At 51.2% G+C, this 12,157-nt stretch overlaps 4 protein-coding genes across 4 annotated transcripts; 1 reads left to right on the top strand and 3 right to left on the bottom strand.

The window, feature by feature from the left end:
• Positions 1 to 276: 276 nt before the first annotated feature.
• CGGC5_v016186 (uncharacterized protein) lies at positions 277 to 1,605 on the top strand (the record flags this gene model as incomplete). Its single annotated transcript, XM_032020298.1, has 2 exons — positions 277 to 1,223; positions 1,287 to 1,605. The coding sequence occupies 2 exons, from the start codon at positions 277 to 279 to the stop codon at positions 1,603 to 1,605; spliced, it is 1,266 nt and encodes a 421-aa protein (XP_031882668.1).
• A 94-nt stretch (positions 1,606 to 1,699) lies between these two features.
• CGGC5_v016185 (Maltose permease MAL31) lies at positions 1,700 to 3,541 on the bottom strand (the record flags this gene model as incomplete). The annotated part of the gene is made up of 4 exons (XM_032020299.1): positions 1,700 to 2,593; positions 2,652 to 2,900; positions 2,959 to 3,213; positions 3,281 to 3,541. The coding sequence occupies 4 exons, from the start codon at positions 3,539 to 3,541 to the stop codon at positions 1,700 to 1,702; spliced, it is 1,659 nt and encodes a 552-aa protein (XP_031882653.1).
• Positions 3,542 to 6,693: 3,152 nt separating this feature from the next.
• prlL-12 (MFS transporter prlL) lies at positions 6,694 to 8,743 on the bottom strand (the record flags this gene model as incomplete). Its single annotated transcript, XM_066153479.1, has 9 exons — positions 6,694 to 7,261; positions 7,326 to 7,554; positions 7,624 to 7,691; positions 7,748 to 7,841; positions 7,903 to 7,990; positions 8,044 to 8,127; positions 8,173 to 8,253; positions 8,310 to 8,411; positions 8,480 to 8,743. 9 exons carry the CDS (start codon positions 8,741 to 8,743, stop codon positions 6,694 to 6,696), a joined length of 1,578 nt encoding a protein of 525 aa, XP_066007170.1.
• Positions 8,744 to 9,893: 1,150 nt separating this feature from the next.
• On the bottom strand, positions 9,894 to 11,867 carry cysK-2 (Cysteine synthase; the record flags this gene model as incomplete). Its single annotated transcript, XM_066153478.1, has 7 exons — positions 9,894 to 10,466; positions 10,530 to 10,890; positions 10,942 to 11,002; positions 11,070 to 11,160; positions 11,218 to 11,341; positions 11,416 to 11,608; positions 11,675 to 11,867. 7 exons carry the CDS (start codon positions 11,865 to 11,867, stop codon positions 9,894 to 9,896), a joined length of 1,596 nt encoding a protein of 531 aa, XP_066007308.1.
• Between the last annotated feature and the right edge of the window lie 290 nt (positions 11,868 to 12,157).

The raw sequence follows: 12,157 nt of genomic DNA, 5'->3' as shown, positions 1-12,157 counted from the left end.
GGGAATGCTCGGCCTCTTCCGGGCCAGCTCTCGGGGATTGCGACCCTGCGGGCCGAACCGCGTTGTCGGTCCCGGGGTATTAGCGGGGAAACGTGGGGTAGATGGCAGATGAATGCACATCTTGCCAGGCCTCATGCAGGCTCGAAACGAATACAACGATGAAGAAAGGCATTAAATGACTCCAGTCCGGTACTGGGTTTCATGCTAGAGCCCAGAGGTGAAGTCTCTCTTGATTCGTTCCGCAGAGATCAAGCTGCATTTCCATCAAATTTAGTCATGAGAGTTGATAAACTTCTTGTTATTACGGTTGTTAGTCAGGCCTTCGCCTGTTGGGCCTCTCCAGTTGCTGGAACAAACCCAGCACCTGTCGGGTTCGCCCATCCCGGAGCTCTGCACAGCGCCGAGGATTTCCACCGGATCAAGAAGCATGTCCAAGCTCAGGATCAGCCGTGGTACCGGGCTTGGCAACATCTCGAATCATCGAAACTCGCGCAAACGACTTGGGTACCAACTCCTCAGGCTGTTCTCGTTCGAGGATCAAACGCGACGTTCACCGAGCCAAAGGCCAACTACGGATACGCATATCGCGACGCTCATTCAGCATATCAGCTAGCTCTCCGCTGGCACATCGGGGGAAATGTCTCTTATGCCGACCACGCCAGAAAGATTTTAGATGGTTGGAGTTCAACCCTGACCGACATCAACGGTACCGAGGACAAGTATCTTGCCGCGGGCTTGTACGGGTACCAGTTCGCGAATGCTGCAGAACTACTGCGCACATACTCGGGCTGGCCTAAGATCAGCCAGGATGCCTTTGGCGATATGCTCAGCAACATCTTTGCGAAGTACAACCACGACTTTCTCAAGCACCACTACAACAAACCAAACTTCTACTATGCCAACTGGGATCTTTGCAACATCGCGTCTCTGATGTCGATTGGCATTTTCACTGAAAATCGGACGATGTACGATTATGCCGTGAACTACTTCAAGAACGGTCTACCCGGGCAACCCGAGGTCGTCGCGAATGGTGCACTTCCTTACTTCTCAATCGCCAACTTTACCGAGGAGGCCTCTGGAAAGACCTTGATGCAGATGCAAGAGTCAGGTCGTGACCAAGCCCATGCCCTCTTGTGTATCTCACTGCTTGGCGTCATTGGCCAGCAGGGTTGGAATCAAGGAGTTGACCTGTACTCGACTTACGACCACCAGATTTTGAACGCGTAAGTGATCTCCAACTTATTAAACACAAAGAGACGGGTTTGGCTGATCTTCTCATCAAAAAGGGCTGAATATGTGGCCAAGTACAACACAAATCACTCCGTGCCGTATACTCCCTACACAAGCTGGGAAGGGGTCTTGGAGGTTGTCGCAGAAAAGGCTCGTTTCGACATCCGGCCAGGATATGAAGCTCTGTATTCACACTATGCAGAGCTGAAGGGTATGAATGCATCTTGGTCATTGGAGTATCGAGAATTTGTCAACGGCAACATCAGCGCTCAGATTGAAGGCGGTGGCGGCGACTACAGCCCAAATTCAGGCGGTTACGACAGCTTGGGTCACGGGACATTGATGTATCGACTGGCCAAGGAGGACGAGGTCTAGATTATTTCTATAAGGGGTATTGTCTAGTGTCTAGATGCTGATTATACAGGGTCTATGTGATGCCTCTCTTGGGCGAATCGAAAATCTTGGTGTACTACTCGTTATCAGTAACATTGATAACGGTAGACTTGAACTTCCTGGCAGAGATCTTGCGATTGAACAAGATATCAGTCTCGCGGTAAGAGCGGTGCTTGAGCTCAGGAAGGCCGAAGTAGGCCAGGACCCAGCAGACGATGGCAGTTCCTCCCCAGACGTAGCCGCACTTTCCAGCGACGTTCCATCCGGTAGGGTTCAGGAGCTGGGAAGCCAGGTAAATCATGGGGATCTCGGCAACGTAGTAGGCAGCGCGGCCGACGGCAGTAGACAGCGCACGGAGACGGACGGCGGAGGTCTCGGCAATGATGGTGTAGGAGATGGGGCCAAGAGTACCGGCGAAGACGAAGGAGATCAAGATGCCCAAGACGGCCTGGGCGTAGTTGGTAGCGCTGGTTTGCTCGATGGAAGCGCAAATGCCCAGGACAATGAGGAGGGTAACGTTGGTGGCGGTACCCCAGAGGTAGATGGTGCGACGACCGAACCAGGCAGTGAGCGGCCACGAGAGAACGTTGGCGATGAACTGCAGGCAAGAGTTGATAAGGTTCAGGTCGAAGGCGCGGTCGTGGCCCATGCCAGCTTGCTCAAAGAAGAAAGTAGCTTGGTTGGCAATCAGGTTACCGGCGAAGTTCTGCGAGGCGTACATCAAACAAGTGATGGTGGTACGTCTGAGGTCGACGCCCTTGAACAAGTCGAGAAGGGTGGGAGAGCCGCCCAATTGAGACTCAATCTCGACGGTACGCTCGATCATAGCATATTTCTGCTGGTTCTGCTGAATAGTAGCATTAGAAGGACCAAGGCGCTTGATGGAGCGAAGTGCCTCGTCCTTGCGGCCGCGGCGGATGAGCCACCATGGTGATTCAGGAGCGAAGAAGAGGATGACCATGAGGGGAGTCTGCATGAAAGTAATGTCAGCTTCGGTAGATCAACGGCGGACGGGCTGGGCGGCTTACAGGGAAGATCCACTGCAGGGCGAGAGGCGCACGCCAAGCCCATTCATCATCACGCTTGTTGTAGCCAAGAGTAGCGCCAGCAACGACGATAGAGCCAATGGACCAGGACATCTGCAGAGTAGCAGTGCAGGCACCTCGAAGGGCGAGAGGAACGATCTCGGATGCGTAGGCGGGACCAATGGCAATGAAGAATCCCCAAGGGATACCCTCCAATGCCTGTCCAACGGTGAGAACCTCGAGTGATTGGGCCTGGATAGCATGTTGTTAGTCAACAGAACGGAAGAAACATCGTTGTGGCGCGACTTACGAAGAAAGAGATGAAGATGGTGGCGTTCATGAGGATCAGTGCAAAGATGGTGGTCCATCGGTAGCCGAACTTGTTGACGACAGGGCCAGCCAAGAAAACACCGACAAATGCACCACATTGACCAGCCTGGAAGAGAGCACTCTGCCACTTGGTCTCAATAGCATAGCCATCAGCAACCTGCACACCGTATCTCTTCTGGAAAGCCGCCTGCGCGACGAAGTTGCCGTTCAAGAACATGTCGAAGGACTCCATGACCTGTACGAGATCCGTCAGTAATTGCCCAGGGCGAGTGTCGCGTAGCGAGTCATGTCAGAGGACTTACGATAGTGAAGCACATGATGAAGGCCCAGAAACAAGCTTTCGGGTGGGTCTTGACGGCCTCCCAAAGGCCCTGCTGGTGCTCCTGGTTTTCGCCATCAAAGGCATCGTTCATGAGGTCGTTGTCGGCCAGGACTTTGGAGTTGGCAACGTCGACGTGGTGCGCGCCATGGCCGGCGTCGTGCTTCTCGTCGATGCGAGCATCTTCGCTGCTGCTGTTGACGCGGGGGGCGTTGTGCCCGTCGTCAGTGACACCCGTTGACATCTTGGAGTCTTGAGCGGTTGTGCTGGGCCAAGTCGTAGCCAAGGGAACGCCAAGAGTGATTCACAAGCCAAGAGGAAACAAGAAGAGGCCAAGAAGAGAGGCGTAGCCAAGAAATACTGAGAATTGGGGGAGAGTTGGGGTAAGAGTCTTATGTACTGCCATTGGCGCAGCTGCGGGCCAAGCTCATTGTCAGAGCATCAACATGGCGTCTTCCATTGGTGCGCGTAATGTGTGTTTAGGAATGGTCCGGATGTCGTGTGGAGTAAGAGCCAGATCCCTGTTGTTGTCTGGGGTTCTTGACGTGTTGTGATAGGTGGGAGATTTCTAGCGTGCGGAGGCGGGGAATGGAGGTTGGGGAACAGAGGGGAAATTGAGGAGGACTGGAGGAGGACTGGATGTTAACCCCTGTCCTTGCGGCTCCGCCGGGTTCCTTGGCGTTGGGGTTTGGGGTTCGGCGTCCTCTTGTTGTGCGTGTGAGAGAGCGAATTCTCTGCATCGCCGTGGGCCGGGAACACGGTGTGGAACTTCATCCCGTAGTTTGAGAAATCGGCTCGGAGCATCGCACCCAAATCAGGAGAAACTAGCAATCGCAGACAGGTTTCGGGCTCAACACGTGGCCAAGGACATGTGACTGAGCTGCTGAAGATAGGGCCGATAGGACCGCTTCTGCAGGCTTGACAGTTGGAATTTTTGGTTCAGATTCGCATAAGAGAAGTATTGCTCAAGACATGCGGTTATGGCATTGTGCCTTCTGATGGCCCGAGTGCGCCTCTTGAACTTCGGTCTCACCCGCAATTGATCAGCCTATTCACTTTTCCCTCTCAGCCGGAAGACCGGGAGCAAGCCATGTGGCTTTAGCCACTAATCTGATTACCGGCCGAATGAGAATCTCATACTACCCGCCGTTGCCAGACTTAGATAGATGAGCGTGAGGCCAGGTGCGAACCGGCGCGAACATCCAATGCGGGGTTTGAAGAACTAGACCGCTGATGGCTGAGGGAGCGGTATTGATCAGCAGCTGATACACAGACGCAAGCCAAATGGGTCATGTTGAAGTCGCGGTTGTTGCCGAGGGCAGAGGCATAGAGGCAACTCCGATTTTGCTTGTACAATGACGACACGCAGTGGCCGAAGAGCGATGAAGCTAGTGTAGCGGGTCTACTAGTGGCGTCTCGGAAACGATGTCAGGAATCCAGATTCTGAGCCCCTGCTCGTAGCCAACCATCGTGTTGATGACACCAACAACCATAACCATAACCCCTGCAATCACGAATACCTCGGCTGTCCAGGAGTGAGATGTGGAGTTTTTCATTCAAGAAAAAGGAAAAACAGGATGTTGATCGGCGCGTACCTCGGTACACCTTTTTTTCAGTCGCTTGATTCCGGAATCAAGCGCGAGGACCCGGAAGAATGTAATCGCTTCTGGTTCGCAGTGCGTGTCTAGTCTCGAAAATTAATTTCAGAAGTTCTTCGTTCGCGATCCTGCGGTGAAAACAAAGTCTCTCAATTTTCCGACATTGTTGAATGGTGCTTGTCTATTGGCATAACGTTGTCTGCAGCTCGCCATATCAGGGTCCAAAGCTTTGTGTTTAAAGTGGAACCTCTCTCACTCAACACCTGCACGCAAGTCTTGTCTTGTTCATGCTGGTTTCCAATGGGCACCAATAGGGAGAATGACATCTTGTCCCAAAATCCATCGAGAGCAAGTAACAGTGACATGGGAATCAACGAAAATCTATGTCGAGGGCGTGACGGGCGTAAGGGAGCATCTTCGGGTAGATGTTGAAAAAGCGTAGCAGTCACATGCACCTCAAAGCCTCGCGAACTTCTTCTTTGGATAATGAACTCCCAGCCAACACGTAAAACACGCACATAAATAAAAATGCGAAGCCATGTTGGTCATCATGATCGATGACGAAAGGGGGAAGTGGTCTAGACCAGGCGAGCAAGCATCCAGCCGGAGGGTGATACTCGGGAAATTACGATCTCGCTTCCAATCCATCGGTAGGCATGGTCCTTATGCAGCTTCATGAGCGTGTCAAACATCACAATTCCACCTATGAGAGCCCAACTTTGACAGGTCAGGATAGTGTTGGGAGATGCGGCCTGTTGGCGTCATCGTCGCTTCCCGCACCACGCGAAACCGGTTAAATACCCCGAGTAGGGTACGCATGCAGGTTCGCTACCACGATGGCAACCCCATGGTGGCAGTTTCCTGTTTCATCGCAGGCCACGTGCATCAGTGATTTCAACGAACCGACCCAAGGGCTCAAAGCTAGTGGGGGCGAGGAGACCATTCAAGCGAAGAACAGCGATACCTTATGCATCTCAGCCCTATGGAAACTTCACCACCTTTCATTCGCAACCTGCTCCATTCGTTTATTTGAATAATAATATGAATAGCGTGGATAAGTTTGTTGTGGATGAAGCCGATTGTGAATCAGAGGCGGTCGTGGCCAGGTTTATCTGCACCCCACAGGAAATTGAGACGTTCACATAACAGGGATTTTGATTGAGACGGAAGATCTGGGATGAAGGTGAAGACTTCATGCTACTTGACTACAAAAGTCCGACGCCAGCTGCTTCATCTCTTACCGGTTGGATACTATATGTATGTCGATCTTTGACATTCGTGGTAGTTCAGAGATAGGATTTTGATTTTTGCCAGGCGGTAGGGATGAATTCAAGGAGTCCGCTATGGGGAATGAAGAATGCTGGATGTTTATAGGCAGTAGTCCATGTGTGAGAATTGGTTGCCTCCAAACTCTCACATGATAAGATTGATCATTCGACAGATCTGAACAATGACGTTGGTTGCAAATAGCCACGAAGGCATCCGTGAGGCGCTATATAACCTCAAGGCGAAGGTTCATGTTTCTCTTGACTATCAACTTAACGGCAAACCTAATCACTGACTGAACAATGTGCGTATAACTACGGATAGTAACAGAATGCGAAGAATGGATGACAAAGCATCCATGGAGTTGAGCCATAAACGGCATCCAAATCTGAAGGCTTTCAAATTACTCTAAGATAAGTATGCAGCCTGAAGTTGATGACCCGGATGTGATGGGGCCCTTAGAAGACAGGCTGCATATCGATGTCTTTTCGTTAGGCTATCAAAGACGTAATGAGCAGACACTAAGATATGTCTATGCCTTCGACTTGGTCTTAAAGTCGGCGTCGATGTTGACATCGTCATATACCACTTCATTCCTCTTGCCAGCAGCGATCTTCATCTTCTTCAGATGCCTGGTCTGCCTCTCTGTCTCCCGGGTAATCCACCATGTCCAGGCAGTCGCCACAATGCAAAGTCCGCTCATTCCCATCGCGACACCAAACGGAGTTGAGTACTTAGGTGCGTAAGCGGATCGGAAGAGCTGAGGTCCGATGAGCGTTCCGATTTGACCGAGTGAGTTGGAGAACGCAATGGCAAACGCGGATCCTGTCGCCTTGGAGGTAGTCTGAAGACGCCAAGGCCACATGGTCGAGAACCATGCATTCGAGGCAGAGGCAGCAATGACCGTAGCAGCGTAAACACCTCCGTTGTTCGGATATGTGTACATGACAGCATAGCACGCCAGTGTGGCCACCAGGTAAAAGAGTGCTACGACAGGATATGGCACACCCTTCCTATCCGTCAACCAGCTGCTGAGGATGATGCAGAAGATAGGAAGAACAGCAGACGGGATCGTGAGAAGTTGGCTTTCGGCAATCGAGCTGTGGGGATGTCAGTTTTCTGTGATGTATCTGCCTTCGGATAGGACGAAGGGACATGACTTACGCAAGTCCCAGGTCAGCAACGATGGTAGGCAGGTAGAAGGAAAGACCCGAGCCTCCGACAGTCTTGGTTGCCCAGACCAGTGTGAACCACCAGAGTCTCTGGTCCTTCAAACTTTCCAGGATCTCGCGAATGTTGAAGTGCGCCTCACTTGACCGGGGAGAGTTTGCAGGAAGTCGAGCTTGCAGGAACCTCTTTTCGGTATCGGTAAGCCATGAAGCTTGCTCGGGAACTAACCACAGGTCCTTCGTTAGTCTTTGTTCTTGTTGTCTCTGTTGGGAATGACAACGGATTAACTTACAGTCAGGGAAGATCCACCAAAGCGATGCTCCGAATGCAATGGTGATTACACCCTCGACCAAGAAGAACCTACAAATTCGGGTTAGTTATGCAATTGTCGCGACCGCGATGGGGTGGTGACTAACCACTGCCAACCAGACAAGCCATGTCGCCCGGAAATACCATCGAATGCGAACGCCAGTACAGCACTGACGACATTTGCGAAGAATTCGAAAGAGTCTGTTGACAAGCCACATCAGTTGGTGTCGGAGAAGTATCAGTGATAGAGGTGGTCACCTACAGAAAATCAAAAGACGAATGGTCATCTCATCAGCACGGTACCAGTATGTCAATTGCAAGATGATACCAGGGAACATTCCAGCTTCGCACTTCAAAGAGTTAGTTTTGAAAGAAGCATAGCTCAGAGAAGCTAGGTACTCACGAGACCGAGGAAGAAGCGAGCGACCCAGAGTCCCTCCTTTGACTTGACTGCGGCATGGCATGCCAGAGTGATGCCCCAAGTTACCTATTGACTTAGTTCCTTACTGTTCAAAGGGGTCGGAGTAGTTACCATGATTCGCGCCTGGAACCTCGATGGGAGCATTTTCTTCATGATCAGGTTGGACGGGATCTCGAAAATAATGAACGGTATCTAGTAGACGTGTTAGATCAGGATCCTGAAAACTAATAGCTATTGGGGTAACGTACATAATACAACGTGCTGACGAAGTTGTAGTCGTCGCCAGTCATCTTCAGTTCAGTGAGGATGTTCCGGGATGTTCCACGATTCATGATGCGCGCGTGCGCAGCCTAAGCCGAATAAGCCTCTACCTTCAACAACACTTGTCGAATCGAAACCATCGGTTTCTCAGACTCACATTGTTCGCATCGACATTTTTGACCATGAAAATAAGGGCGCATAGCACCATGAGGTGCCAGTCAACACGGCGCAACAGCTTCTTTTCCTCTTCATAGGACAGAAGACTGCGATCCTTCATCCGCTGGTGGTCATATCCGGGGATCTCAGCGGCGGCCTCGCCGTCAATTGGGGCGGCCCTGGGCTGGACATGTAAGTCACCCTCCGCCGGAGAGACCTGGGTCGAAAGGGTAGGGTCTGTCTTCTCAGTGGCCTGGGCTGCCATGGCGAAGATGCGAATCAACAAACAGGATAAGCGATGGAGTGAAAGTGAATGAATGGACCGTGAGTACCCGGAGAGCTAGACTACATGACGTTCTTCATATAGGCGCTTCTGGTCTGAGTACCCAGTGGGTATTGGGGCAAATCTTTTGGAATGGGCAGAGCAGTTCATCACACATCCCATGTTCTATGGACATCAGCCAGCCGTAGTCAACATGCCTGCCCGTCCTCCTGAATTGTCACCATGGTGTGTGGATAGAAGAATCTGTTGGAACGAGTTCTCTCCTTGCAAATTTTCTATCAGATGAACCATGAACTATAATATGATTGTCTAATTAGGAAGGCGCCGGATCAGCTCCTGTTGCAGGGTGTTGAGGTGGTAAAGCTGCGTCCTCGTCATCTTAGACGAAAGCTCGGCCACCGAGGCAAATTTCTTCGGCCGAGCTGGAAGGCTCTGTTGGACCAGGGTGCTACGCTACCCGGATGGGCGGCGACTGCGACGTTACTTACAGGCGATGTACATGCAAGTATCTTGAACCTGCACATTCACTGGCCGCACCACAACACTACGAGCGCCTTGATGATCCCAAGTAGATCGTGCGGACAATGTGTAATCAGATTCATTGATTGATAAGATGCATTTCACTCACAGTGATAAGATTCAACAGACTCGGGCCATTGGCCGTTGTACACGCAACTCACAACCCCACCACTCCCCCAGGATATTCCACAAAAACGGCGCATCCCCACACCCGTATGCTTAATCGTAAGCATCCATTATTGGCATGTCTTGGAAACTCTTAGCGTTCAAATCTTATTCGAGAACCCTTTTGACCGGTGCCCACCAACTTCACTCCTTACACACATTTTCCGCTCCCCTCAGGTTTGCCCTTGCTTTGCGACGCGAATCGGCGGTCTCGATCGCCGTGTTCCCTTAGACGCTAACATGGAAATAGGAGTCAACTCAGTTTTCGATCTGGTCATATCATCCGAGCACGGCTCCATCGTCGGTCACCAAAAGAAACACATTTACTTCAGTCAGAAGAGGCACAGCACTAGTGACAAAAGAGCTACCCAATTTAATGCATGAACATTCACTAAAATGCTCCTAATGTAACATTATTCGCTCGCATAGCTCTCTCACCTCACCCTGACTAGTGTGTGACAGAGCTCACGGACTGCCCCTGGTAACCTTGAGAGAGCGGCTGCCCGCAGGGATCCTCCAGCTGCAAGCCCACCTCACGCATAGCCCGAATCCCGCCGTTCATACTGTCTGCAGCGTATCCCTTGGCTCGCAGAACACTGGTGGCAACGCGAGCAGAGTCTCCATCGTAGCAAATGATGAGCGAACGCTTGTCGCGGAGCTGAGAGCAGATGTCGTCATTCTCGGAGCTAAGCTTGGCCTCAAGCTCTCGCCAAAGCGATGCCAAGACCTTTGGATCTGAGAAGGGGCTTGGAGTACCCGCTTCGATGAGCGGGAAGTTGACAGACCCCGGGAGACTGAACTGGTCGAAGTCCTCGGGCTGACGCAAGTCGACCACAATGGTGTCTGGTGACGGGGCTACAATCTTCTCCCAGCCTTGTCGCTCATCTGACCGTCTCTTCGACACGAAGAAAAGAAGATCTCTTGTCAGTATCTTGTCCAAGTGGTAAAAGTCGTTGAGGGCCACCAGCGGGTCCTTTTCCCAGGCCGAGTCGTATCGGTAGAGGTCAACACCACTCAATTCCTAGGCGCCCGGTAATTAGCAAGATCCACCATACCACAGCGACAATGAACACCAACGACTTACGGAGTTTCTGATCGGAGGGAACTGCTCGGAGTCTAGTTTGTCGAAATATTCGTCCATGTATTGGTACGGGAGATCGCAACACAAAAAGACGCAGTGAATTTGACCGTCTTGCCCTGCAAGCTCATTCAATGTCCCATTCTGCTTTCTTTTCTCGATGAGCTGGAAAAGTCCTTGGAGGTTGAATCCGGACGAGGGACCACAGACAATGCCGTTGCGGCACAGCTCCAAAGAAAGCGAGAATGAGGGGTGGGATGCGACCTCCTCGATGTGGTCGACAGCTGACTTCCAGGGGAAACTGACAGGAGCCAGGAGAGCCAGGGACCGTGGCCCTGGGACTCTGTCGCCTGCAGCAGTACACACGCTGCGGATGCTGTTAGAAATCACTGCGAAGCTGATCCGTTGAATTTCTTACCCCAAACGGAAAACAGACGGGCTGTTCTCCTTGAAAAAGGTGCCTAATCCTGACATTGTACCTGTGCACAACAGTGTTAAGGCCGCAGTCTTCAAAAGAAGCTGAAAGTCTTTGAAGACAAGACTTACCAGAGGTTCCCATTCCTGCGCAAATCAGGCTAATTTCGGGCAATTGTTCCAGAATCTGCGGGCCTGTCCATCGCATATGAGATTTCCAGTTCTTGTTGGCTCGATCAGTAGCTGTAACACGCCCATAACGCTTGACAAGATGTCTCACCAGATCGTTGTTGTATTGGTCGGGGTTGACAACAGATTCGGATTCCTGTGCCCAGCGGTATGCTGCTCGAATTCCGCCACGCTCGTCGTTCGGTTCCGGTTGGGAAGGACCGCCAAATAAAGTACTGTTACAAGGCCATAGTGAGCAAAGTTATGTCCCGGGAACCTTTCAATCAACCTCGAGAACGGCCCCACTTACAGTTTAAGACCAAAGAATTGCATCAATTTCAACTTTGCCGATGTCGTCTTATTGCTCAGGAAGGCGTGCACATCTCCTAAGTCGTAGAGCACGCGTGACATCAAAGCCATGGAAATGACAGTTGAACCAGAGCTGTATTCAACCACGGTTTTGGTCTTGTCGGGAGTAACCCCATGCTCAAGAAGATTGAGGGCTGTTGTTGAATCAGACGTTAGCAATTCGGATTCGACTTCCCATGATATCATTCCGACATAATTACCTGGCATAGCTTTGACATTGTTTGCGGGGTGCATAGTCATCATCTTGGCATAGATACGGATGCCATCTTCTCGGTATGGATTGAGGGCGTCGGGAAGCTCCACAAGCGGCAATGGTGGTGCCTTGTCAGGATTGAAGTAATCCTTGACAGAGTCAGGGCCCTTATAAACGTTGAGATTGTTTCGTGCCGGCATCTCGAAGTTGTAATAATAAGAAAAGGATGTGTTGTTGGGAGATTATGTCGAGGAAGGTAGAGTTCGGAAGCATTCAGCTGCAGCTGCAGAAATGATAGACAATAATCTTTTGCTCCTGTGGAAGGACGTTGCACTCAGGACAACAGATCTCAAACCTTCAAAGTGAAGCGACTGCCCTTGATATTATTGCATGTTCCCAGCTACACCACAGACAATTAAGCATAACCACGGACGATAGGTCTGAACAATACGTCCGCTTACATGCCCAATGGAATTACATCACGTCTTCA

This window comes from Colletotrichum fructicola (genome assembly GCF_000319635.2).
Source record: "Colletotrichum fructicola Nara gc5 chromosome Unknown KSG_Nara_v1_contig10, whole genome shotgun sequence".
NCBI lineage: Eukaryota > Fungi > Ascomycota > Sordariomycetes > Glomerellales > Glomerellaceae > Colletotrichum > Colletotrichum fructicola.
Note: the sequence above shows the minus strand (reverse complement) of the source record. Positions and strands in the feature narration are given on the sequence as shown.